This window comes from Lupinus angustifolius, chromosome LG13 (genome assembly GCF_001865875.1).
Source record: "Lupinus angustifolius cultivar Tanjil chromosome LG13, LupAngTanjil_v1.0, whole genome shotgun sequence".
NCBI classification, from domain to species: domain Eukaryota; kingdom Viridiplantae; phylum Streptophyta; class Magnoliopsida; order Fabales; family Fabaceae; genus Lupinus; species Lupinus angustifolius.
Window position 1 is genome coordinate 2072672 of NC_032021.1, and position 24734 is coordinate 2097405.

General features: G+C 33.9%; 3 protein-coding genes across 4 annotated transcripts; all 3 read left to right on the top strand.

Annotated features, from left to right (window-relative positions):
- LOC109363406 (laccase-2-like) lies at positions 646-4271 on the top strand. Of its 2 annotated transcripts, none has more exons than XM_019609658.1 (7): positions 646-842; positions 949-1100; positions 1266-1510; positions 1627-1767; positions 2529-2783; positions 2940-3656; positions 3847-4271. In XM_019609658.1, the coding sequence occupies exons 1-7, from the start codon at positions 717-719 to the stop codon at positions 3975-3977; spliced, it is 1767 nt and encodes a 588-aa protein (XP_019465203.1). In that variant the 5' UTR covers positions 646-716; the 3' UTR covers positions 3978-4271. The 2 variants fall into 2 exon arrangements, with proteins under 2 accessions (XP_019465203.1, XP_019465204.1); XM_019609659.1 differs by having other exon boundaries at positions 1627-1755.
- LOC109325458 (ATP-dependent zinc metalloprotease FTSH 10, mitochondrial-like) lies at positions 11586-16640 on the top strand. The gene is made up of 8 exons (XM_019557847.1): positions 11586-11636; positions 11722-11902; positions 12023-12094; positions 12346-12479; positions 13064-13537; positions 13742-14509; positions 14853-15080; positions 16037-16640. Exons 1-8 carry the CDS (start codon positions 11586-11588, stop codon positions 16514-16516), a joined length of 2388 nt encoding a protein of 795 aa, XP_019413392.1. The 3' UTR covers positions 16517-16640.
- LOC109325459 (ATP-dependent zinc metalloprotease FTSH 10, mitochondrial-like) lies at positions 17266-23132 on the top strand. Its single transcript, XM_019557848.1, has 8 exons — positions 17266-17491; positions 17578-17794; positions 17914-17985; positions 18382-18515; positions 19757-20230; positions 20415-21182; positions 22024-22251; positions 22473-23132. Exons 1-8 carry the CDS (start codon positions 17441-17443, stop codon positions 22911-22913), a joined length of 2385 nt encoding a protein of 794 aa, XP_019413393.1. The 5' UTR covers positions 17266-17440; the 3' UTR covers positions 22914-23132.

A 24734-nucleotide genomic window follows, 5' to 3' on the forward strand; every position in this document is an offset into this window, starting at 1 on the left:
TACAACAATTTAAAAATATACTAGTGATGTTGCATGTAAGTGCGTTTGTGAAGATAGAGTTGTTCACGTGAAAAATTGCATGTTATGTCACTAGATGATTATTGAACTTGGGTGAAGGGTTTTCTAACAAATATTTTTAAAATTCGAGACCCAAACCATAAACATGTTTTCAGAACATAAAACAAAACAACCAATATTTACACTACTAAAACTTAATCAATCCTTATTTACATACCAATTTATATAACTTAGCTTCCTATGAGAAAGAAAAAAGGCGCCACAATTATCTGATCTATCTTATTTTGTTGTTCTTAAAATTATGGAGGTCATTATATATAGTAAATCAATATTGAAAAAAATCTAAATATATAGCAGACATGAGTGCACATGGAAAAGAAGCGTGTGATTAAGGATTCGGTCACGTAATTGAGACAATGCATATGAAACTAACTTTAATTACACTCCAAAAAGGTAGGAAAATAATTGGACCATACATAGAGGTAAAAATCAATCTTCTTTTAGCATGCTTCGTTCTGAAACATGGACACTGAGATACCTAATCAACCAAACACTAATTTGTATTTCTATATATGTATATATTGTATATATATATATATAAGCTAGTTCTGCATGCAGTTTGCTGTGACCAATTCTCTTATATCACTCAAACTCAGTGTTATATAGTGACCATAAAACGCAACATTGGTGCAGACAAAATGAGAACCATTCTTGCTTCATCACATGCACTTTTCTTCCTTGCAACCAGTTTTCTATGGAACTTTCCTGAAATTGCTGTGGCAACTTCAAACCATGGAAGCGTTACAAGGCACTATAACTTTGATGTACGACGCATTATCTTTCATCTACCCTATATTGACCTAAAGCAATTTCTATAAGTTGGTGCAAAAAAAGAAGTGAAGTATTATATATGTGATCATTTTTTTGCAGATAAGGCTGAAAAATGTGACGAGGCTGTGCCAAACAAAGAGCATGGTTACCGTGAATGGGAAATTCCCAGGGCCTCGCGTTGTTGCAAGAGAAGGGGACAGATTAATTGTTAGGGTGGTTAATCATGTTCCAAACAATATAAGCATCCATTGGTATGAACTTACATTTTTATCAACTAGTAGTAACCTTGTTTTATCAACTAGTAGTAGAATATTATATTGTTCATGCATGCAACATATTTATTTATTATATTGTTTGGCAAGTATTTAACATATTCTATGATGTTATTAATAAATGGTGGATGATAACAAAACCAGGCATGGAGTGAGACAACTTCAAAGTGGATGGTCTGATGGGCCATCTTACATAACTCAATGCCCCATTCAAACCAACCAAAGCTATGTGTACAACTTCACCATTGTTGGGCAAAGAGGAACTCTGTTTTGGCATGCACACTTCTCATGGTTAAGAGCCACTTTGTATGGACCCCTAATCCTCCTCCCCAAGCATAATGAATCTTATCCATTTCTCAAACCCTACAAGGAAGTCCCTATCCTTTTTGGTACATGCCTAAACAATCCTCACTATTGAATACACACATTCTATCTTTATAAAATATGAAATATAAAAAGTTGTGCTGAAAAAGAAAAAAATTGTGACTATAATAATTGAATATAGGTGAATGGTGGAACGTGGATCCAGAGGCTGTTATTGCAGAAGCCCTTCAGACAGGGGGTGGCCCAAATGTATCTGATGCCTACACCATTAATGGACTTCCTGGGCCCCTCTACAATTGCTCCAGTAATGGTACTCAGCATGGTGAACTCTTCATTAATTTTGCCTAATAATTTGACTAGTGGGGTATAAATTTTTTAAATAATGGGGTATTAAAACTGAATCCCAAAGTGGAACATTGATATTTTCACATTAGAATTTGCATACCATTTTACCTGGAAAATATTTATCCATCATCAATCATATTATTTCTAAAAGAATTTTTTTTGATTAATGGTTAATAAATATAAATGTGAAGAAAAATAAAATAAAGGAGTATATGAGAATATCATTATTTTTCACTAACTAATGATGTTAAACTTTTAGTTAAAAACTTGTACTGTTTGATATTTGCTTATTAGACTAATAATTGATATTACTCTAAAAAATCATATTAATGATGTGTTTTCTATAAGAAAGTTTGTTATTATTAGGTGAATGAAACTTTGAATTATTAATTCATGCCCAATAAAATTATTTGTAGATTGAATCATGAAAATACATAAGTTTATGAGAACTCTTACTATAGTTGGAAGAGGTGAGGTTTGGAGATAAAATTAATATCATAGAACTCTTTTACCCTTTAAGTATGAATTGTCACTTATAAATACAAAACTTATAACTTTAGCTGAAGAGCTAGTCATCTGTACAAATTATTAATTATTGAAGGTGAAGGCATGATTAACAAAAAAAAAAAAAAAAAAAAAAAAAAGAAAGAAAGAAAGAAGTTTCTGATTATTGAGTTGGAATAATAAATTGAATGGTTTTGATGTGCAATGCATGGTGGATTGGTGGGTCATGGACAGAGACATTCAGGTTAAAGGTGAAACCAGGGAAGACATATCTTCTACGTTTGATCAACGCTGCACTCAACGATGAACTCTTTTTCAGCATAGCAAACCACACCTTAGTCACTGTTGAAGCCGATGCTACATACGTTAAACCTTTCAAATCCAACGTTATTCTCATTACACCAGGACAAACCACAAATGTTTTGTTAAAGACAAAACCTCACTACCCAAACACCACTTTCTTCATGCTAGCAAGCCCATATTTCACAGGTACAATAATGTTTTCTCTAACTATTCTACACTTTTGAGTTTTATAATACAAAATAATATAACTTACTTTGTCACTTTTATACATTATTTAGTTTAATATCACGAAGTACCTATACCTTAATGGTTTAACTTTATGAATAACTCTATTGTTCACAGGTTTGGGTACCTTTGACAATTCCACAGTGGCTGGAATTCTAGAATATGTTAACCCATCTGGTAGTAACAATGCTCCTAATTCTTCAACCATTTTGAAACCTACACTTCCAGCAATCAATGACACATCATTTGTTGCAAACTTCAGTAGCAAACTTCGCAGTTTGAACAATGCAAAGTACCCTTCTAACGTGCCTCAAACTATTGACAAGAGCTTTTTCTTCACGGTAGGACTAGGATCAAGTCCATGCCCAAAAAACCAAACATGCCAAGGACCAAATAATAGTTCAAAGTTTGCAGCTTCAATGAACAATATATCTTTTGCTCTACCTTCAATAGCACTTCTCCAACAACATTATTTCATTAGGGAGAATAGTAAAAGTGTTTACACTACAGACTTTCCAATTGTACCTCTTGATCCATTCAACTATACAGGGACTCCACCAAATAACACTAGGGTCAGTAATGGAACAAAGACTGTGGTGATACCTTACAATACAAGTGTGCAGGTTGTGTTGCAGGATACTAGCATTTTGGGAGCTGAGAGCCATCCTTTCCACCTTCATGGATTCAATTTCTATGTTGTGGGTCAAGGCTTTGGGAACTTTAATTCTAGTGTTGACCCTGCAAAGTTCAATCTTGTTGACCCTGTTGAGAGGAACACTGTTGGTGTGCCCTCTGGTGGTTGGCTTGCAATTCGATTTCTTGCTGACAACCCAGGTGATACTCACTTATGACAAATTCTATAGTATTATTAATCTTCTTTATCAGAAATTTTATAGTATTAGGTCTAGTAGTGTAAAGTCTCGCTATATGTGAGTATTAAGACCCGTAAACTTTGGTTTATGTTTGTACAAACTACAAAGTGTCACCCTATTTGACAAGTGATATAAATATATGGGTGAAGCAGGTGTTTGGTTGATGCACTGCCACTTTGATGTGCACCTTAGTTGGGGGTTAAGGATGGCTTGGATTGTTGAAGATGGGAAGCTCCCTAATCAGAAGTTGCCTCCTCCACCACCAGATCTTCCTAAATGTTGATTATAATGACCCTTTTTGGGATGCATGGACCACCTGCATGTTCTTGCCAATTTTCCTTCATCAAGAAACTCTCTTTTCATCTTTTGCACTTTTGCTTTTCCAATTCTTAGTTAATTTCAGGACTTTTTTGTTTGCCATATTTTGCCTTCTATATATGAGTGAAGAATAACCAACATGCACTAGCATGTTCAATCTATCTTTCTTATTAGTAAACTTTCAAGGACCAAAAAAGTTGTGGGGGGTGGGGTTCTTTTTTAGATTAAATAACAACTTTGAGCTTTATTGAATAATACTTTTATCTCCCAAACTCTCACCTTAGCAGTACCAATCTGTTCCCTTTGTAATATTTATAGAGTTCAGTATTTGTATCATCGAACATAACAATCAAATGACACATTATTATATCTAATACAAATTCTAACTTTATACATAATACATGAACAATACCTAACAATAATCACATAATAATATGGGTATTGTCAAATGCTAATTAATCTGGTCGTATTGAAAATATTAAGTATATATATTAATCTGTTGACATTGACAATTACTCATTCTTCCTTTTAGTCTTACCAAAAAGAATCTTCTCCCGTAATGAAGGGAGAAATTCTTGGTTTTTTATTTAAGGATAAAAGTGTAATATTCTTATATTTTAAAGATAAAAGTGTCTTATTATATAATTTTTAGAGACGATCCTAACCCGTTTCAAGGAAATACTTTAAATTTAGCTTGATAATCTTTCCAACTACATTGTAGGTATTGAGGTTTTTCAATAGTAAATGATGTTTATCTTATTTTATTCCTAGTTATGTACTCAGACTCTTCACATTTTTAACCACACCACGAAGTCATAACATTCAAATCCTATGGTTCATAGTTTTGGCTATCCCTTTAGTTCAATGTGATAGGCTTTCATACATAATGACAAATGAACACACTTCTCACTAATTTTTTTCCTCATATAGATACAGAGTTATAGATCTACACTTAACATTATTTAATTTAAATATGACAATAATGGACACCAACTTATAAAATGTACATGAGATCTATTATTATTATTATTATTATTATTATTATTATTATTATTATTATTATTATTATTATTATTATTATTATTATTATTATTATTATTATTATTATTATTATTATTATTATTATTATTATTATTATTATGGAGTTTCATTGTTACTGGAGTAAGCATTAGTTACATGAGCGTTGGGTACCACACACTTTCCGGTCTACTCCCTCTTGAACTAAAACCTTAAGGCATTAGTTACATGAGTTTTTCCTACTTATAAAGTCTTTCACTCCTCCCCACATATCCAATGTAAAACTTCACACTTTCCGATCTGCTCCCTTAAGTCCACCGCATGGACTAGTTAAAGAAAAAGAAAGATTCCAACTCTATAATCATAATGCCACAAGATTATTTATGTGTGGCATTGCACCTAAGCTCCTCCACTTCAAATTGATCTAACTTCAGATTACAAATTTACCCTTTTAGATGTGTCATTTTTCAATTGAAGAGTAAGAAAAAAAGACAGAGAAATAAAGCAAAACTCAGGTCTGGTAAGTAACTCCAATTATTTTGTTTGTTATGGGAAAACTAAGAAGGAATGTGGCTTACATTTTCAATGCAGATCTAAGTATTATTATAATGGTAAACTGAAGCAGTTGAGAATAATATTAATATCATATCCCTATGCTCTTACCTTTCCTTATAAACACAGAAATATAGTGGAAAAGAGAGATGAGGAAGGATTTAGCACATAAAAGCTTATTGAGGATTCTGAACGAAAAATAGAAGCATAGTTTAATCATAGTTCTTCTTCTTTAATAACAATCTTAGACTATAATTTATAACAGTTCTAAATCACAATATTAGAAGTGCATGTTCTAGCTTCAGGGTAAAGATTAGACTAAACTGAAAATGTTGTTATACATACATATCTATTTTGGGCAATGTGTAAATCTTATAACTCACCTTAAATAAATTGTAATTACAAACGAAAATATAGTGTTCAGAAAGAAAAAGAAATTGGATCCCTTCTAGATCAGATAGCAAAACATGGTCCATGTTGAAATTATACCATAAAATCTGAAAAGGAGATTTGTCCAATAAACTTGTTGTGTTGTCTGGTTCCTTCATGAATCACCATGCTTGTGCCAACAAACTAACATAGCTACACACCTTCTCATGATGTAAAATCTGGCTTTCTTTTCCTTAGCTATATTGGTGCATTTCTTACCTATAGATGGGTTCTTCTGTGAATAGCTTCTAGGAAGGTTGCATTTTGATGTAGAGGGACTCTTTAAGGACATGCTCCTAATTAGAAGAGGGGAGTTTGAAGAGGACCCTCTTGTTGAGGAACTTCTTGAGAACAATGACTTAGTTGATGTGGATTCCTTGATGCTTGAACATGTTTCCTTCTTTGATAACTTCCACTTTTCATCCATGAGAAACTGAAGAACTGTGATATCTTGAACTAACTACAACACAGTGTGCACTTGAGCTTGTGTATTTGTGTGAGGGAGGAATATGATGAATCTGAGAGGAAAGAAGAAAGAAATTTAGTTGTAGTGGAATTATGTTGTGTATAAATACAAGGGTTCACAGAGAGATCATAAAAAAATCAGTAGTAAAATTCGAGGATATAATGTGCTAATTAAATATTCATATCAGATTTCTTATAGTTTCCCATCATTCATATAAAAATGTTAACTTTATTATCTATTTAAAAGTTTCTGTGAAGATATTAGTACCACAACACCTATAATATTCTTCTTAATCAAAGCTATGTTTATGTATGATGTATATGATAAGCTAATAAAAATCTACCAATAGCTACATTATTTTGTTAACTGATCATAATTCTATACAATAAAAAACTAAAATTGTGAATATGCAATTCAGCAAAGATACATTGAACAATATGTAGCAGTACCAACATTTTAGGCACTTTTATTTTGGCACTTTCCACCGTAGTGTGTAACTGTCTTCAGCTTTTGGCTGGAATTTGGAAGTAGAAAATCTATGCTTTTTGGTGATGTGATTGACCTTGGCACTGATACATGAAACCCTGCCCCTTGAATAGCCTTGAAAAAGCTATGATTCTTTTAGGAGACACACCTCTTGTAAGGTTCTAAAATGGCAATCACATGTAAATATGAGAGACTTTTATGTGATCTAGGGGAAAGAAAGATAAAGAAATTTCTTATTATTTAATGTGTTCCATCAATTATAATAATAAAATGAAGTTAAATTGTGACATGAATCGATCCGCAAGGACCATGATTCAGAATTGTTTGATCGTCTTTCTCCGAGGAAGGCAAATCAGCTTGGATTCGAGACAGTATTCGAAATCTTAATTATAAAACTCATAAACATTATGTAACTGACATTAAATGACATAATTTGTTACTTATTAAGTAGACCACAATGTTAGCTGGTTCTTATGTGGTGGGGTTGTACAAGTTTTATGAACTGAGCTTTTTAATCTATATAATTTCACCAGACTAGAGCCTAATTTGCTTAAGATGCTCTGTTCCTTGTGCAGAAAATGTGCACATGGATGGAATAATCAACTCAGAAATATCCATGTTCCTTGATAGTCAAAAAGTGCGTCTGTGTTAAAAGTCTTAACAATTAGCTTAATAGACTAGTGTTCATCATCATTATCTTATTCCTATGAACGTGACTGTTGTTTGTCAATTCTCAATGATGAAATTGGTTTTGGAATTCATAACTTTTGTTCCTTCACCAATTGTTTATGCAATTTTGTACAGGGATGTAACAGTCTAGGTAAAATTGATGTTTAGAAAAAATATGCATCATAAGATGCGACATAAGACTATATATTCCTTCAATGACCTTTACCCTCGCACCGTTTTCTTAGTTATGATTTTGTTTTTATATTATACACTCTTGGCTATGAATTGAATCATTATTTGTGGACCTTTAATTTTGTTAGGTGCTACATATGTGATATTTGGATTCAGTACTGAAAATGATAAAAACAAAATCATAATTTTCTACTCAATGAAAAAAGATTATAGTATTTAAATAATACCCACATTATTGTATTGTATTGTATTCATTAACTAACTTATTGTATGTATGGATTCATAAGCACATGGTCATTACTTAACAAGAGCAGCACTGTATCAGATTTCTAAGTTTTTTAATATAGGAAAGTAGAGTCTTCTGAATTTAATACCTTCAACCAAAGTCATGCTAAACTTACCACAAGAAAGTGTTTTTCTTCTTTTTGTATATGTAAAACTTGCAGTACTCAATAATGTGGTTACAGAGTGCAGTTAAATATATAATATTTGTTAAACCAACAAGAAATGTTGAAAAGGCTATGAAGTGTTGAAAAGGAATCCAATGATTGGGAAACAAACGTTTATTATGAAGATTATTTGACTGGTCATAAAAGTTTCTTTGTAAGCATCATTGTCCTTATCCCTTAGTCAACAACAAAATTAGTGTTGCTTATAGAGGATAATTTGAGTTAATATCAAAGAAGTGTTTTCTTATGTACCTTTTGAAAGCTTGACTAGCAAGTATATTTGGAGTTACAAATAATATGACATTAAATACAAGTACATCTCAATTCCTCAATAAAAAATTTATTTTTATTCGAATTTCACACATTATTTTATAATTTACTATATTTTTCTTAAATATTGACATTTTTATTTGGATCTTAGAACTTGTCACACACATTTATATGTTATAATAACAAACAATTTTCTTCTCTCCCTTTCTACGTCCACATCTTCTTATAAGAATAATAAAGAAAGGTATATTTCTATACAAAGTATTACTAAGAAATAAGAATTTCAAACAAGAATTTCAATACCAATATTTTCATATCACTAAAGATGCTCTAAAAGCGTAGGAGTTAAGAATAGTGAAAAGATGACATGGATGGTCAAAACATATCATATCACGTGGTGTTTAGTCCAAAACATGATTTTATAAATTCTCTCTCCACAGTTTAATTGGTGATTCTTAATTAGTCCGAAAATATTGTGATTAGGTGATTGGGGTAATGTTTTTTGGGTTTTGAAAATGGTTTTGCTGGCCATGTCTGATGGAAAGAATATGAGTAATGAGGAATCTCACATGCAAACATGTGAAGGTGCAGAAGGGATGCTGAGTTGGTCAGGTTGGGTACTCAACATTTGCCTCAAACTAAATATCCATTTTTTTCATAGCCATCAATTTTATGAACATTTAATGATTTAAATCTACTTATTAATTAAAATTATTGGATTTTCTTAGAATTAATAATTATGATAGGGAGTAAATTTAAAAAACTTAGTATGTATTCTCACTCTATATATATATCCCCTTTTCACTAAACAATGCTCACTCCAATGAGTATTTGCAACTCAATTAAGGACTTTTGTTATTTTAGTTTGGCAAAACATTTATCTTTCTAATGTGTCCAACTGTTCATTCACAAAGGAAGAAGAAAACTGAAATAACACTAATAGACTAATAGAATAAAATAGAGTATTATTATTAATTAAACTAAGGATAATCCATGGATAACTTTTGGTTACCGTATAGCAATATATGGTATTTAATTAACTAATTTGGGTGTCCATTAGGGTTGTCTTGTACAAAAACATGGTGCAATATGTGATTGGAACATATGTCCCAACTTGCATGTATATCTATTATGAATGTATCTTAAGCATAAGTATATATGTATGACTCATATATATATAAAGCTAGAAACAAGTCAAACCGCTTTATCGACCTATTATTTGACTTGTACTTAACCTAGATTAGATTAAACCAGATTTTTTCCACAAACAAATAAGAGTTAATTTGATGACACTTGAGTAGCCTAACATGTACAATTGTACATGCAATTTGACTGGCACTTAACGGAACCAGTCAAACTGGACAGAAAATATTATTTGGGCTTTCATGTGGTTTGCCCAGCCCATTAGGATTAACCCAAAAATATATAGGGCCACCAAAAATAGCACTAGTAATCAAAGGTGATTGATAGAGGGCAAATTGCAATCTACCAATAATACTATTAACTTAATATACTCCTACAAAATATATAAACTAAGAGGATAATAAAAGACTCAATTCTTCATTTTTGATTGACTTCCTTATAGATGAACAAAAACAATATTTAAAGAGAATAAAATAACCCTAAGATGATGATAACCATACAAGTATCATAATCTCATAATATAAGAACAGATATACTAATATAGTATTAATTATTAAATTTAAATTATCAACTACTCTATCCAATTCCTATTCTAATGAACCACATATCAAACATAGTAACACATATCCTACCCATGAACAAAAAAGTTTAATTTTGATAGTTTACCATTTTGTTTACATAAAAAAATATATCAATAATTAAATTAAAAAAATATATATATCACAAGTTGCACAAAAGTATAATCTCAATATATTATTAGTATAAAATATGGTCTGATATTTTGCTTGCAGGTTATCTAATAATTTTTAATCTCATCCAAAATGTTAATTTATACATTTTCAAACGACAGTATTGATTTTAGAATTTAAATTTTATTTTTAAAGTAATTAGACTTGAAAAACAGTATTAATTGCAAATTCTCATGCATGTGACAAAATGGTTGTAAATTAAGACAAAAAATCGAAATTAAAATTTGACTTAGATCAGATAACTATAAATGAAAATAATTGGCAAGACAACAAGTTTGGTTTGGTTCGGCCTTTATCTTCTTCAATCTAAACCTTTGCAGTTTAAAAAGTGAATTCATCTATACTTTTGTTGGGTTTTATGTTGCTCCAATCTGATATCCCTCTTTCTTTAATCCCACTTCTTTCACTCACAATGTATATATGTCTATGGATAAATTGATAAAATCCTTATACATAACTCTTACTTTATTAATACATCTTACTTTATTAATACATAGGACAAATTCAACTCATTGCATAAGGACAAGATTCACTTATTAATAATAATATTATTTGATTTTTTTTTATCTTTTTTACTTTTTATCTAATCAACAACAAAGTCATTTTGTGGAGTAAAAGGTGACCATATTTGTTGTCTTATTATTTATACCACTTCATATATCATCAATTCTAATTGAAAAATTTATTTAAATTTAAATTATAATTATTAAATATTTTTTTAGTCAATCACATTTCCTAATAAAAAGATAAAGACATATGAGACAATAGATGGACTCCGATTAAAAAGATATTTAGTTGGTTATCGTGTTTGGCAAGACAAAATTATAATCAAAGCCAACGTGTACATTTAGTTCACCTCAAAGCCCTGTGTTCGACGTCGTATATCCCCAACCAAACACAGCAATATACGATCGCGTTTTCTGCTACCAACGTACTTGTATGTTTTCTCCCATCCCAACACAACAACAACAACAGCAACAAAACCAACACTGTTACCGTTTATCAGGCCATTCAACAACGTTGTTTCCAAAGTTATTAGATCTATTCATTCCACTCACTATGTCTTTTTTTCTTCTGTTGGAATAAAATTTAATCTTATTTAAGATTAATAGTTGGAACTGTAGCATAAGCTTTGTGTATTTTTCCCAAAGATGATTTTTTCAAGGATTGGTCGCTCCCTTTCACGTTCTTCTCGCGCCAGAGTAAGGTTTCGTTTTTCTTCAATTCAATTACTTCGTTCAAAACAATATTAACAAAAAGTAACCTAACTTTGGATTTGGGTCATAGAAATTGTTGCAGGGCGGTGGTGCCTCATATTCCGACGGAGGAGAAAGGGGATTAGGGTTTTTGAGGGGTTACATTGCTGCTGCTAACAATGGCTTCAATTCCAATTTGTCTGATTTTAAGTCCATTGGAGCAAACCCTAGGCTTCTCCGATTGTTTTCCAGTGAAGTCCCTAAGAAAAAGAGTAAGTTATGGTTTGTTTGCATATTGAAATTGAAGCTGCTTTTGTTGATCTTAGTGACTGAATTGAACTGTGCTATTGCTTCAGTTACTGTTCTGATTACCATTCGTCTGTTTTTGGCAGATTATGAGAACTTCTACCCCAAGGAAAAGAAGGAAGTTCCAAAGGGAGGTGATTCAAAACAGGAATCTAAAGGTAAAAGAAAAAAATCTACTAACCTCAAACTTCATTTACAGCTATGGTGTAGATGGGATATTTTGGGGTTTGAAACATATCTTCCAATACCAAAACCATACTTTATTTCCCTTGAACTTGTTGGACTGCAATGATTAAATTCTGCGTCTGTGTTTGTGGGAATTATTCATGCATGTCCTTTCCAGATTATATTACAATAAAAGGGGTGCCACTAACAAATTTAATACTTGAATTCTCCTTTTTTATTTCAGATGACTCGAACACAAAGACAGATGATCATGCAAATTTGAAAGAGTTTTTCATGAAGCAATTTCAAAACATATTACCTTTATTGATGTTGGGGGTATTCCTTACCTTTTCACTTGGTTCTGACGAACAACAGCAGGTAGCCGTAGGTTCAAGCATGTTACCACGACCTATTGCAGTTTTAGTTTGTTCATGTAGGTGAAGTTGAGTTAAGAACTTGATTTAAATCAATATATGTTTTCTACATGATGTGTTAAATGGTAACACATGTTCAGTTGTTTGTTTGGAATCCCCTATTTATTTGGAAGCTCTGATAATGCTTAGAAGTTTATTCTTTGGCTAGAGTTATTGTTTGACTGAGAGTTCATGACCGAAAATGTGTGTATATCTGTTAGTTTAGCTATTTGCTGCTTGCTCTTTAATGCTCACATCGAATCTCCAATGAACAAAATTCCTACTGGGATATATTCCAAGACATTTATAAACTTTATACACTCTGCTTCCTAGCATCCGCTTGCGAGGCTTACACTAGCTCGTCATTTGAACAATGTTTGACATTTTACTTGATCTTATTTGTTTTGGGGGTGTCTTTGCATTATAATATGGATCTGAGTCCAACCATGTGCCTTTTGGCAATGGAATTATTTGTGTCTAATTATCGTAGTTTCTTTTATTTCATTCTTATCACCTTGCTGACATGGACCAGAATCTGATTCTTTGCAGATCAGCTTTCAGGAGTTTAAGAATAAGCTTTTGGAACCAGGCATAGTAGACCATATTGTTGTTTCAAATAAGTCAGTTGCCAAAGTATATGTAAGGAGATCTCCCCATAACCCAGCAGACAGTGAAGTTGTCCAAGGGACTCTCCCTGGACAAAGAACTGGTGGCCAGTATATGTACTATTTCAATATTGGAAGTGTTGAGTCCTTTGAGGAGAAGCTAGATGAAGCGCAAGAAGCACTAGGCATTGACCCTCATGATTATGTTCCTATTACATATTCTTCTGAGATTGTTTGGTTCCAGGAATTATTGAGATTTGCTCCTACACTGCTACTTTTGGGAACTCTTCTCTATATGGGAAGGAAAATGCAAGGTGGACTTGGTATTGGTGGTCCTGGTAGCGGTAAGGGTGGCCGTGGCATATTTGACATGGGAAAAGCCCCTATTACCAAAGTAGACAAAAATGCCAAAAACAAGGTTGGTAGCTTTCTTTTTCTTCTATAAATAAGATGGCAGTTGCTTTTATATTCAATTTTTAACAATATATTCCCCGGTTGCCTTAGTTATTGTTCATTTTAATAATTTTTTAGAGGAGGGAGTGGGAGTGGTGGTGCGTAACTTGGCTGTAAGTTAATTTAAGATTAAGAGATGATACTTTTCTTATAAGTTCATATTTTTTAGGTTTTTTTCAAAGATGTTGCTGGTTGTGATGAGGCAAAGCAAGAAATTATGGAGTTCGTCCACTTCCTTAAGAGCCCAAAGAAATATGAAGAACTCGGTGCAAAAATTCCAAAAGGTGCTCTTTTGGTGGGTCCTCCTGGCACAGGAAAAACCCTTTTAGCAAAAGCAACTGCAGGGGAATCTGGTGTGCCATTTCTTTCTATATCTGGTTCTGAATTCATGGAAATGGTTGTTGGTGTTGGACCGTCTAGGGTGAGAAACTTGTTTCAGGAAGCAAGGCAGTGTGCTCCCAGTATAATATTTATTGATGAGATTGATGCAATTGGTCGAGCAAGGGGACGTGGAGGTCTTTCTGGTGGAAATGATGAGCGTGAAAGCACATTGAATCAGTTGTTGGTGGAGATGGATGGTTTTGGAACCACTGCTGGAGTTGTTGTACTTGCAGGAACAAATAGACCCGATATCTTAGATAAAGCTCTACTTAGGCCTGGGCGATTTGACCGCCAGGTAACCATTGATGAGCCTGATATTAATGGCCGTGACCAGATATTTCAGATCTACTTGAAAAAGATCAAACTTGACCATGAACCTTCATATTTTTCACAAAGGCTTGCAGCTCTTACCCCGGGATTTGCTGGTGCAGACATTGCTAATGTTTGTAATGAAGCTGCTCTGATAGCTGCAAGAGGTGAGCAAACACAAGTGACAATGGAACATTTTGAGGCAGCTATTGACAGGATCATTGGTGGTCTGGAGAAGAGGAACAGGGTAAGTCCTTATGCTTTTACTTCTTATTTTACCTTCAGCAAGGTATGAGAAGGTTTCGAGAGGGGCTTGATGTAGTTCATCAATGCCCGACATATCATAGGAATAGTTCTACCAGACATTCATTGTTATGTCTGATAGGACTGTGCATTATATTCTGCTTGCATCGTTTGATTTTTATGTAATTCATCCGAGGCTATTGTTGTAAGTTAAAACTCAAATTCTTGATGTTGAAAATTACATGCTACAATAATGAATCCGACATTTTAAACTAATTTGGAACTCTCACTCTTGTTTTTTCACCTGGTTGGTTAGAGTTTCTCTTATACCTTTGTTTCTCAATCAGGTAATAAGCAAGCTTGAAAGGCGTACTGTTGCTTATCATGAATCAGGCCATGCTGTTGCAGGCTGGTTCTTGGAACATGCTGAACCATTATTGAAAGTAACCATAGTTCCTCGTGGCACAGCAGCTCTTGGATTTGCTCAGTATGTTCCAAATGAGAACCTTCTCATGACAAAGGAGCAGCTTTTTGATATGACTTGCATGACTCTTGGTGGCCGGGCTGCTGAGCAGGTAATTTCAGCATATTGTTTAGTGTTTATGTATTTTAATTATCCTCTGCTGTTTTTCCTTTAATTCTTTGCCGTGCGACTTGTTGGAAGTTCCAAATCACCTGCCTCACTTCCTGGCATAGTAGTTAAACTCTTGATTTAACTCGTAGGATCGATAGATCTTACGAGTTTTCAACAACTACCGAGTCACGTGCCCATTTGGAATGTGATGTCACCACCACCGGTTAGATCGTCGGGGAAGATCGTAAAATCGCCCAAGATCTTACGAGTTTATGTTTTTATGGCAAAAACCCCAAATTGTAAAATCTTAATCTTCTAAACTCATATAGAAGGGGGAACTCATGCTCACCGTGTTATTTTCTTTGAAAAAATTATGCTCACTCTCTCTTCTTTAAACAAAATATGTTATGTGTAGATGTTCTTTTTTATTCTCTCTCCTTTGTTGTGCTCTCTTTCTGCTTTATACATATTGTGTACATCTCTGCACACTACCATGCCTCTCAACATATTTGTTTCCTTATATATGTGTGCGGTGTTACTTTAATATGCATATATTTTGATGTTGAAGTTTAAGTTTTATGAAATGCTACTTGTCAAGTTTTATGGAGAAAGTTGAAGTTTTTATTATTTTGTCATATGTATATATATAAAAAAATTCAATAGTAGGATCTTACGATCCGTGTTACGATCACACGATTTACGTTTTCATCTACTCCTTCCGATCTTACGTAAGATCTCGATTTTGTCAATTGTGCTTCCTGATACACAGTTTATGTACACATTGGGCTAAAATTACACTTAATGTTAATTGGTTATGGAACTATTATGACTAATGCTGATCTTTCTATTAGAAGAATTAATTATTAATTGTATTATAGATTTTTCAGTTGCAAATTGTTTCACAATCCCATTCTTCAAAGCCATGAAAATTATGGTTTCCCTGCCTTCTTATTCCAGGTTCTCATTGGGAGAATATCAACCGGAGCTCAAAATGACTTGGAAAAGGTGACCAAGATGACGTATGCGCAAGTAGCAGTCTATGGTTTTAGTGACAAAGTTGGCCTTCTCTCTTTCCCTCAGCGAGAGGACTCGTACGAGATGTCAAAACCATACAGCAGTAAGACTGCTGCAATCATTGATAATGAAGTGCGCGAATGGGTAGGCAAAGCATATGAACGAACAATACAGCTTATGGAGGAACACAAGGAACAAGTGGCTATAATTGCAGAGTTGCTTCTTGAAAAAGAGGTGCTTCACCAAGAGGACATGGTTCGAATTTTGGGTGAGCGGCCATTCAAGTCTGCTGAACCCACCAATTATGATAGATTTAAGCAAGGTTTTCAGGAGGACGAGGAGAAGATAATAGAAAAACCTGTCAATGAGCCTGAGGAGAACGGTGGATCTTCACCGTTAGATCCTCTGGTTGTTCCCACATAATTGACCAAGTTTATGTTAGACTGTTTGTTATTGTACATGAATTTGTTGTTTTTCCATTCCTTGATATAGAGAAAGCTTGTATCTCATAACTGCTAAATAAAAGATATTTTATTTTTCATTTTTTTGGTTATGGATATGTTATAAACTAGACAATCACGTGTTCAGTTATTCAACTATTCTTGACCTGTTTATATTGAAAATTTCCTACATATCACTACCACGGGACAATGCATGTACTTGTTCATTTTTTATTTTGAGCCATCAACTGTTGCAGATGAAGTACTTACGCAAGTGTTAGAGCATATTACTGAACTCCTCAGAACTCGAGCTATAAGAATGTAAAGGCAAAATAATTTCTCTTTCCCAGAAATTTTTATTTACACACAGTTATAAGTGGTGAGTACCCAAAAAGGAGTTGTAGGCTGAACAAAGTGGGGAGCAATATCATGCAGGGTGATTTTCATATTTCGAAAATCATTAATCTTAGAGACACTGTTGAAGCACACAAAGTTTCCTAACACATTTCCTTTTGTGGTGTGAATTTCCTATTAAATAAGTAAATAACATGTTTACTTTGAAATTAATTATCAATAAATAATGTATTATCTTTTGATATATGTCGTGTACTGAAAGATTTAATAGTTGAATATATAATTTTACTTCCATAAGATGGGATAAAACTTAAAATTCAACCACTATATTAAAAACTAAAAAGTGTATTCATAACGTTGGTGTAACATATTTTTCATGTATTATATACTTTGAAGTCTGAACAAAACAACGTTGTTTTTATTGTCATCGTTCATGCGGTGACACAACATTGGTTCCCATATTGTTGTTATCAATTGATAACATATTCATTCCATTCACCGATAAGATTAATAGTTAGAACAGCATCGCAAGCTTCTTGTGTTTCTCCAAAGGATGATTTTTTTAAAGATTGGGCGCTCCCTATCACGCTCTTCTCGTGCCAGAGTAATCTTTTGTTTCTCTTCAATTCAATTCATTCGTTGCTAAACAAACATTTACAAAAAGAACCTAACTTTGGATTTGGGTGATAGAATTTGTTGCACGGTGATGCGAGATTCGGAACCCTCGTGGGAGCGCCACGTACGAATGTTGAAGCAGCAGAAAAGGGATTAGGGTTTTTCAGAGGTTACGTAGTTCCTGCCAGAACTGGAAGCAATGGCTTCATTTCCAATTTGTCTGATTTTAAATCTGTTGCAGCAAAGCCTAGGCTTTTTCGCCTGTTTTGCAGTGAAGCTCCTAAGAAAAAGAGTGAGTTAGGGTTTTATTGGTATATTGCAATTGAAACTGTTTCTATTGATGTTAGGGACTTCAAAACTGTGTTACTGCTTTAGTTAGTGTTCTGATTAATATTCCTCTGTTTTTGGCAGATTATGAGAACTTTTACCCCAAGGGAAAGAAGGAAGATCCCAAGGGAAGCAAAAAGAAAAATGAGTCTAAAGGTAAAATAAGAAATCACTTGTGCATCTTGTTTTCTTGTGAACTAGGAAGCTAGGATCGCAAATTGCTTGAAAAAGTTGTTTTTGTAGACTGGCACAGTGTATACAACCTTTCGAATTTGTAGGTCTAACTTGTGTTGGATTAGTGGAACTAATCTATTAACTTCAAACTTCATTTACAGCTACCTAGCTATGGTGTAGATGAGTTATTTCGGGGTTCAAAACATATGTTCCAATACCAAAGATGTGCTTTCTCTCTCTCCTGATTCTTGTCGGACTGCAATGATTAAATTTTGGGTCTTTGGGAGTTAATCATGTATACGCTTTCTAGTTTATCTAGCAATAAAAGTGCTACTGCCACTAACAACTTTTAACAATTGAATTCTGCATTTATTTCAGATAACTCAAACAAAGATAGAGATGATCACGGTCTTCACCAAATAGTTTTCGAGATCAAATTTAAAGATATGATATCTATATTACTGATTGGGCTGTTTATTGCCATATCACTAATTCCTCGTGAGCAGCCACAGGTAGCCATAGCTTCTAACTTATTACCACAACCTATCATAGTTTTAATTTGTTTAGTTGAGAATTTGAGATAATGAGTATATATGTTCTATATGATGAGTGTAATGGTGTTGAATTCACAATGAACCTTGTACCGCTCAACACATGATGCCACTATTTTCTTGATTATTTTGATGAATGAGGAAAATGGAATTGAAATAGTTTATGGGAGAGTAGATTTGAGTGCTGTATCCTATACTATACTACTATATTTGCTGAGATGTTCATGTGCTTTGCAGTAGCTCACTGTGATTCCTTTTCTTCTCGCTCTTCCTTTTGTGCATGTATGTTTGTTTGCACTCTCTCTTCTTCCATTCTTAAATATTTCCACTTTATTCTCATAATTTGTAGACTTTAACTCAAGTTAGTCAGTAATTTTTTGTGTGGCTATAGTCAGTAATTTATTGCTGCTGTCGACTGCTTAGATTGAATATCCATTGAACAAATATACTAGATTGCTGGTAGGGTATATTCAGTGGCGGATCCTTAAATGTGGGGGCGATGCATTAAAATATAATATATATTTTTAAAACAAAAATCATTCATTATTAATATGAGTATAAGGAATACTCAATTCTTACCAACAGAATCATCATCACACTAGCTCAAACTATGATAGCTCTGATGATGGTTTTCTTATTTAAAAACAATTTTGTTACTACAACTGCAATCAATATAAGATTGACCACAATTTATCATGACATTTAGAGAAGCAAAATATAAAGATGGAATGTTTATGTGGCATTGCATTTACCTTGTTATGCATTGGGGGCAAACATTGAACATATATATGCAATTAATCATGACATTTAGAGACGCAAAATATAAAGATGGAATGTTTATGTGGCATTGCATTAACCTTGTTATACATTGGGGGCAAACATTGAACATATATGTGCAATATAAGAAAATAATTGGAATTTGGGTGAGGGAAGTTTCCCAACTGTACAATACATAGATCCACCCCTGGGTGTATTCCTAGTTTCCTACTATGTGTATATCCATTTGCTTTTGGAAGTCTTGAACTAGCTTGGTTTTTGAACAATGCTTGACATTTTACTAGATCTTGTGATAATTAGGATCTGAGTCCAACCATCTACCTTTTTGAATCGATACCATTTGTGTCTAATTTTCAGTTTCTTTTATTCCGTTATTATCATTATCATTATAATGCTGACATGGACCAGAATTTGATTATTTGCAGATCAGCTTTCAAGAATTTAAAAATAAACTTTTGGAACCAGGCTTAGTAGACCATATTGTTGTTTCAAATAAGTCAATTGCCAAAGTATATATAAGGAGCTCTCCCCGTGACCGAGCAGACAGTGAAGTTGTCCAAGGGGCCTCCCCTGGACAAAGAACTGGAGGCCACTATATGTACTCTATCAATATTGGAAGTGTTGAGTCTTTTGAGGAAAAGTTAGAGGAAGCGCAAGAAGCACTAGGCATTGACCCTCATGATCATATTCCGGTTTCATATGCTTCTGAAACAGATTGGTTCAAGGAAATTTTGAGATTCTCTCTACCACTATTGTTCTTGGGATCAATTCTGTATACAGGAAGGAAAGTGCAAGGTGGATTTGGCATTGGTGGTCCTGGTGGTGGTAAGGGTCCTGGGGGAATATTCAACTTAGGAAAAGCCAAGGTTACTAAAGTAGACAAGAATTCTGAACACAAGGTTGTTATCTTTCTTTTTCTTCTATGAATAAGATGATCATTGCTTTTTGTATTCATTTTTAGCATCGTTTTCACAAGTGACATTCGTTTTTGTTCATTTTAATTATTTTACGAGGCTTGGTGCATAATTTGCAATAAGTTCATTTAAGAGGCAATATTTTTCTCATAAGTTCACATTTGTTCAGGTCTTTTTCAAAGATGTTGCTGGCTGTGATGAGGCAAAGCAAGAAATTATGGAGTTTGTCCACTTCCTCAAAAACCCAAAGAAATATGAAGAACTCGGTGCAAAAATTCCTAAAGGTGCTCTTCTGGTGGGTCCTCCAGGCACTGGAAAAACCCTTTTAGCTAAAGCAACTGCAGGGGAATCTGGTGTGCCATTTCTTTCAATTTCTGGTTCTGATTTTGTGGAAATGTTCGTTGGTGTTGGACCATCTCGGGTGAGAAACTTGTTTCAGGAAGCAAGGCAGTGTGCTCCCAGTATAATACTTATTGATGAGATTGATGCAATTGGTAGAGCGAGAGGGCGTGGAGGTTCCTCTGGTGCAAATGATGAGCGTGAAAGTACTTTAAATCAATTGTTGGTGGAGATGGATGGTTTTGGAACCACTGCTGGGGTTGTTGTGCTTGCAGGAACAAATCGACCTGATATCTTAGACAAAGCTCTACTTAGGCCTGGGCGATTTGACCGCCAGATATCCATTGATAAACCTGATATTAAAGGGCGTGACCAGATATTTCAGATCTACTTGAAAAAGATCAAACTTGACAATGAGCCTTCGTATTTTTCACAAAGGCTTGCAGCGCTTACGCCGGGATTTGCTGGTGCAGACATTGCTAATGTTTGTAATGAAGCTGCTCTGATAGCTGCAAGATGTGAGGAAACACAAGTCACAATGAAACATTTTGATGCAGCTATTGATAGGGTCATTGGTGGTTTGGAGAAGAAGAACTTGGTAAGCCTTTTAGGCTTTTACTTTTTACATTACTAATTTAAAGGTTCGGGGAAAGGGGGCTGGGTTGTGGCGGGGTGTAGCTCATAAAATTTCTGCATATCATGGGGACAGCCATAGCCTTCTTCATTTTTCTCGTATTTATGTCATATCTTTGTCATGGATGTGAAATGAAGTTTTACCAGAAATAATATATAATTTAATTGTACTAATAAATGATTGCACAATATTTGTAATAACTATAGAATGGAAATGCTTGCATTTTGCTCATAGTTCATACTTTACGGACTTTATGTATAGGAAGACGAGCAAAGTGGTAAAAGTTTGTGGGCTTCAGTTATATAAAATTATTTTCTTATTTGTATGTAATTATTAAGTACTTATATTATCTTATATCTTTTATTAATTTATGTAAGCAACACGTAAATAAAATATCATTTTTACTGCTTTTGAGTCAATATGTCCAGGTTTTCTCATGGCTTATTGTTTGATGGTGGATTTCCGACTTGCTTTATAAGGCGTGGTTTTGATTTTCTTATGTGGTGAAATAATATATTTGATAGAAATTTGTCCAGCCAAAGTGGGTCTTAATGGAGATTTTGTTGTGAGATGAAGCTTCAATCTATGTGTCTTTCATTTTCATGTTTGATAGAACCGTGCATTATATTTTGGATGTGTGATAGAACTGTGCATTATATTTAGGTTATTATTGGAGGTTAAGGCTTCAATTCATAATGTGGAAAATTATATGCTGCAATGAATTGCAAATGTTGAATTAATTTGGAACTCCCTATACTTTTACCATTTACTAATTAGAGTTTCTAATACTTTTTTTCTTACCTAGGTAATAAGCAAGCTTGAGAGGCGTACTGTTGCTTACCATGAATCGGGCCATGCCGTTGCTGGCTGGTTCTTGGAACATGCCGAACCGTTATTGAAAGTAACCATAGTTCCTCGTGGCACAGCAGCTCTTGGATTTGCTCAGTATGTTCCAAATGAGAACCTTCTCATGACAAAGGAGCAGCTTTTTGATATGACTTGCATGACTCTTGGTGGCCGGGCTGCTGAGCAAGTAGTTTCACTTTCATCATATCATTTGATGTTTACTTATCTATTTTATCCCTCACTTCTTTTCCCCTTAAATAATTCTTTTGCTGCATGACTAATGCTGATCTTTCTAGTGAAAGAAGTTAATGAGTTTTAGTATAGTATAGATTTTTCAGTTGCAAATTCTTAAGCAACCCCATTCTTCAAAGCCATGAAAATGATGATTTCCCTGCCTTCTCATTCCAGGTTCTCATTGGGAGAATATCAACTGGAGCTCAAAATGACTTGGAAAAGGTGACCAAGATGACGTATGCACAAGTAGCAGTCTATGGTTTTAGTGACAAAGTTGGCCTTCTCTCTTTCCCTCCACGAGAGGACTCTTTTGAGATGTCGAAACCATACAGCAGTAAGACTGCTGCAATCATTGATAATGAAGTGCGCGAATGGGTAAGCAAAGCATACGAGCATACTCTACAGCTTATTGAGGAACACAAGGAACAAGTGTCCCAAATTGCAGAGTTGCTGCTTGAAAAAGAAGTGCTTCACCATGATGACTTGGTTCAAGTTTTAGGTGAGCGGCCATTCAAGTCTACCGGGCCGACAAATTACGATAGATTTAAGCAAGGTTTTCAAAAGGAAGTGCTCTCTGATGCTTCATCATTAGAACCTGAGGTTGTCCCCGCGTAGTTGGACAAGTTTAGGTTTTCTATTCTACATAAATTTGTTGTTTTTTGATTCCTTAATAGAGAAATTATGCATGGGTTCTCTTCCCTGAAATGGACAAACCTTGTATCTCATTACTGTACAATTATAGATAATTTGTTTTTGATTTTTCTTATGTTATAAACTGGCCAATCCAATAATCATTTATTCAAAACTTGTACATAAGTATCTGATTTTTCTGAATTTGTTGTATGTGGATGTGTTAACATGTTTATATTGATTATTCCATATACACCATAGCCAATGGACAATAATGCAAGTACTTTTTCATCATATTTTAGCCATCAAATCTTGCTAAATGAAGGGGAAAACAAGACTTCAATTCCTATATTTTGGTTATTGTTTGTGTTGTGTCCAAGTCTGTGCTTTGTAGTTTCTGACAGACATAATGTTAATGCTATACAATGCAAGAGCTCAATATAGATAAGATGATTGTTTTTCACTGCAGAAATAAGTTTCTCTACTGTTTTAAGTGGTTGCATTGCATTTAGTGCTTATCAAATGTACATCAAATTTATCCTTGCAACAATTTTATTGAATTGTCTGCATCTGTTGATTATGTTTCCTTCAAATTTTGCCGTCTCTCTACATTTATGCAGTGTGGTTATAGTGGAAGGTGATCCCTGTCCAAAGTTTTAATCCATCTATTGACGTGAGTATAGAGATCATGAATTTCAAACATTTTTAACCCAATCTGAATGAGGAAGAAGCAAAAGCTGGTCAGCCAGCATCTGAAACTACTGTTTCTGAATATTCTTAGACTATCCAAGTGTCAAACAGAATAGAGTGATATCGGTTATTTGATTGTATAGCCTAATCTTGTTAGGGTTGGTGCTGTTCCGGGCCCTAGGAAATTATGTTTGTAACATCAGTTTCTCTTTTGTTCTTCTATTGAACTTTTTATTTTGTTGTATTGACCCTTTCATCATGTTTTTTGGGCTAAGCTTTCAGGATTTAGCAAGATGCAGATAATATGACTTTTCATCAGTGTTTTTTTGTCAGTTATATATTACATGAAACTGTTGCTTGGGACTAATTGTTATCTATTGTCACACAAAATTCCTCCCTCCTTTTTGAAGAAATTGAATTGCAGTAATTTCTTAAGAATAATTGAAATTTGAAATACAGAAAGGGTTGAAGCTGGGTTAAAGAGAATAAAAAAAATTGTTGGAATTTGGTTTGTTGGAAGCTGTGTGGAAACTTTTTGGTGTGAAATCTAAAAACTCTAAGTCACATATAAAAGAATTTTGAAGAAAAAAAACAACTCTCAAGTCTCATATAGGAGAGATGAGAAACTTGGAAAAAATCTCATTTTATAAATAGAAGCATTTTCCCTTCATATTTTCTCGCCCCAAGTTAAATGTGTTTTCATTCAACTTTTTCTTTCTCATTTCTTTCTGTGCTACTAAGGATTGACACAAACAAACAAATTGTGGGAATTTTGAGAACTGACACTTATAGTCAAATTGAGGGAAAAGTATTCGCACGAGTAGTCATATTGTGGACATTTTGAGAACTGACACTGATAGTTGGACTCTGAGAAAAGAATTGGCACAAATAGTCATATTATGGGCATTTTGAGAACTGACACTGTTAGTTGAAATGTGAGAAAAGAATTGGCACAGATAACCATACTGTGAGAATAAAAATTCAATAACAGAGATCTGAATTAGGAAAACAACGTGGTTGATGGTCTGTTTGCACATTTTGGCACTGCCACAAAACGTCTTAAAGAGAGCAATTTGGTCATGTTCAGGCAGTAAGTATTATTTCGTGTCATTTAGA

Bases quoted from the DNA above. Each gene is read 5' to 3' on its own strand.
- LOC109363406 (XM_019609658.1), top strand. From the start codon at position 717: ATGAGAACCATTCTTGCTTCATCACATGCACTTTTCTTCCTTGCAACC. The intron at 1,768-2,528 runs GTGAACTCTTCA...GGTCATGGACAG, and splicing joins CAGTAATGGTACTCAGCATG to AGACATTCAGGTTAAAGGTG. The intron at 2,784-2,939 runs GTACAATAATGT...TATTGTTCACAG, and splicing joins AGCAAGCCCATATTTCACAG to GTTTGGGTACCTTTGACAAT.
- LOC109325458 (XM_019557847.1), top strand. From the start codon at position 11,586: ATGATTTTTTCAAGGATTGGTCGCTCCCTTTCACGTTCTTCTCGCGCC. The intron at 12,480-13,063 runs GTAGCCGTAGGT...GATTCTTTGCAG, and splicing joins GTTCTGACGAACAACAGCAG to ATCAGCTTTCAGGAGTTTAA. The intron at 15,081-16,036 runs GTAATTTCAGCA...TTCTTATTCCAG, and splicing joins GTGGCCGGGCTGCTGAGCAG to GTTCTCATTGGGAGAATATC.
- LOC109325459 (XM_019557848.1), top strand. From the start codon at position 17,441: ATGATTTTTTTAAAGATTGGGCGCTCCCTATCACGCTCTTCTCGTGCC. The intron at 17,795-17,913 runs GTGAGTTAGGGT...TGTTTTTGGCAG, and splicing joins TGAAGCTCCTAAGAAAAAGA to ATTATGAGAACTTTTACCCC. The intron at 20,231-20,414 runs GTTGTTATCTTT...ACATTTGTTCAG, and splicing joins ACAAGAATTCTGAACACAAG to GTCTTTTTCAAAGATGTTGC.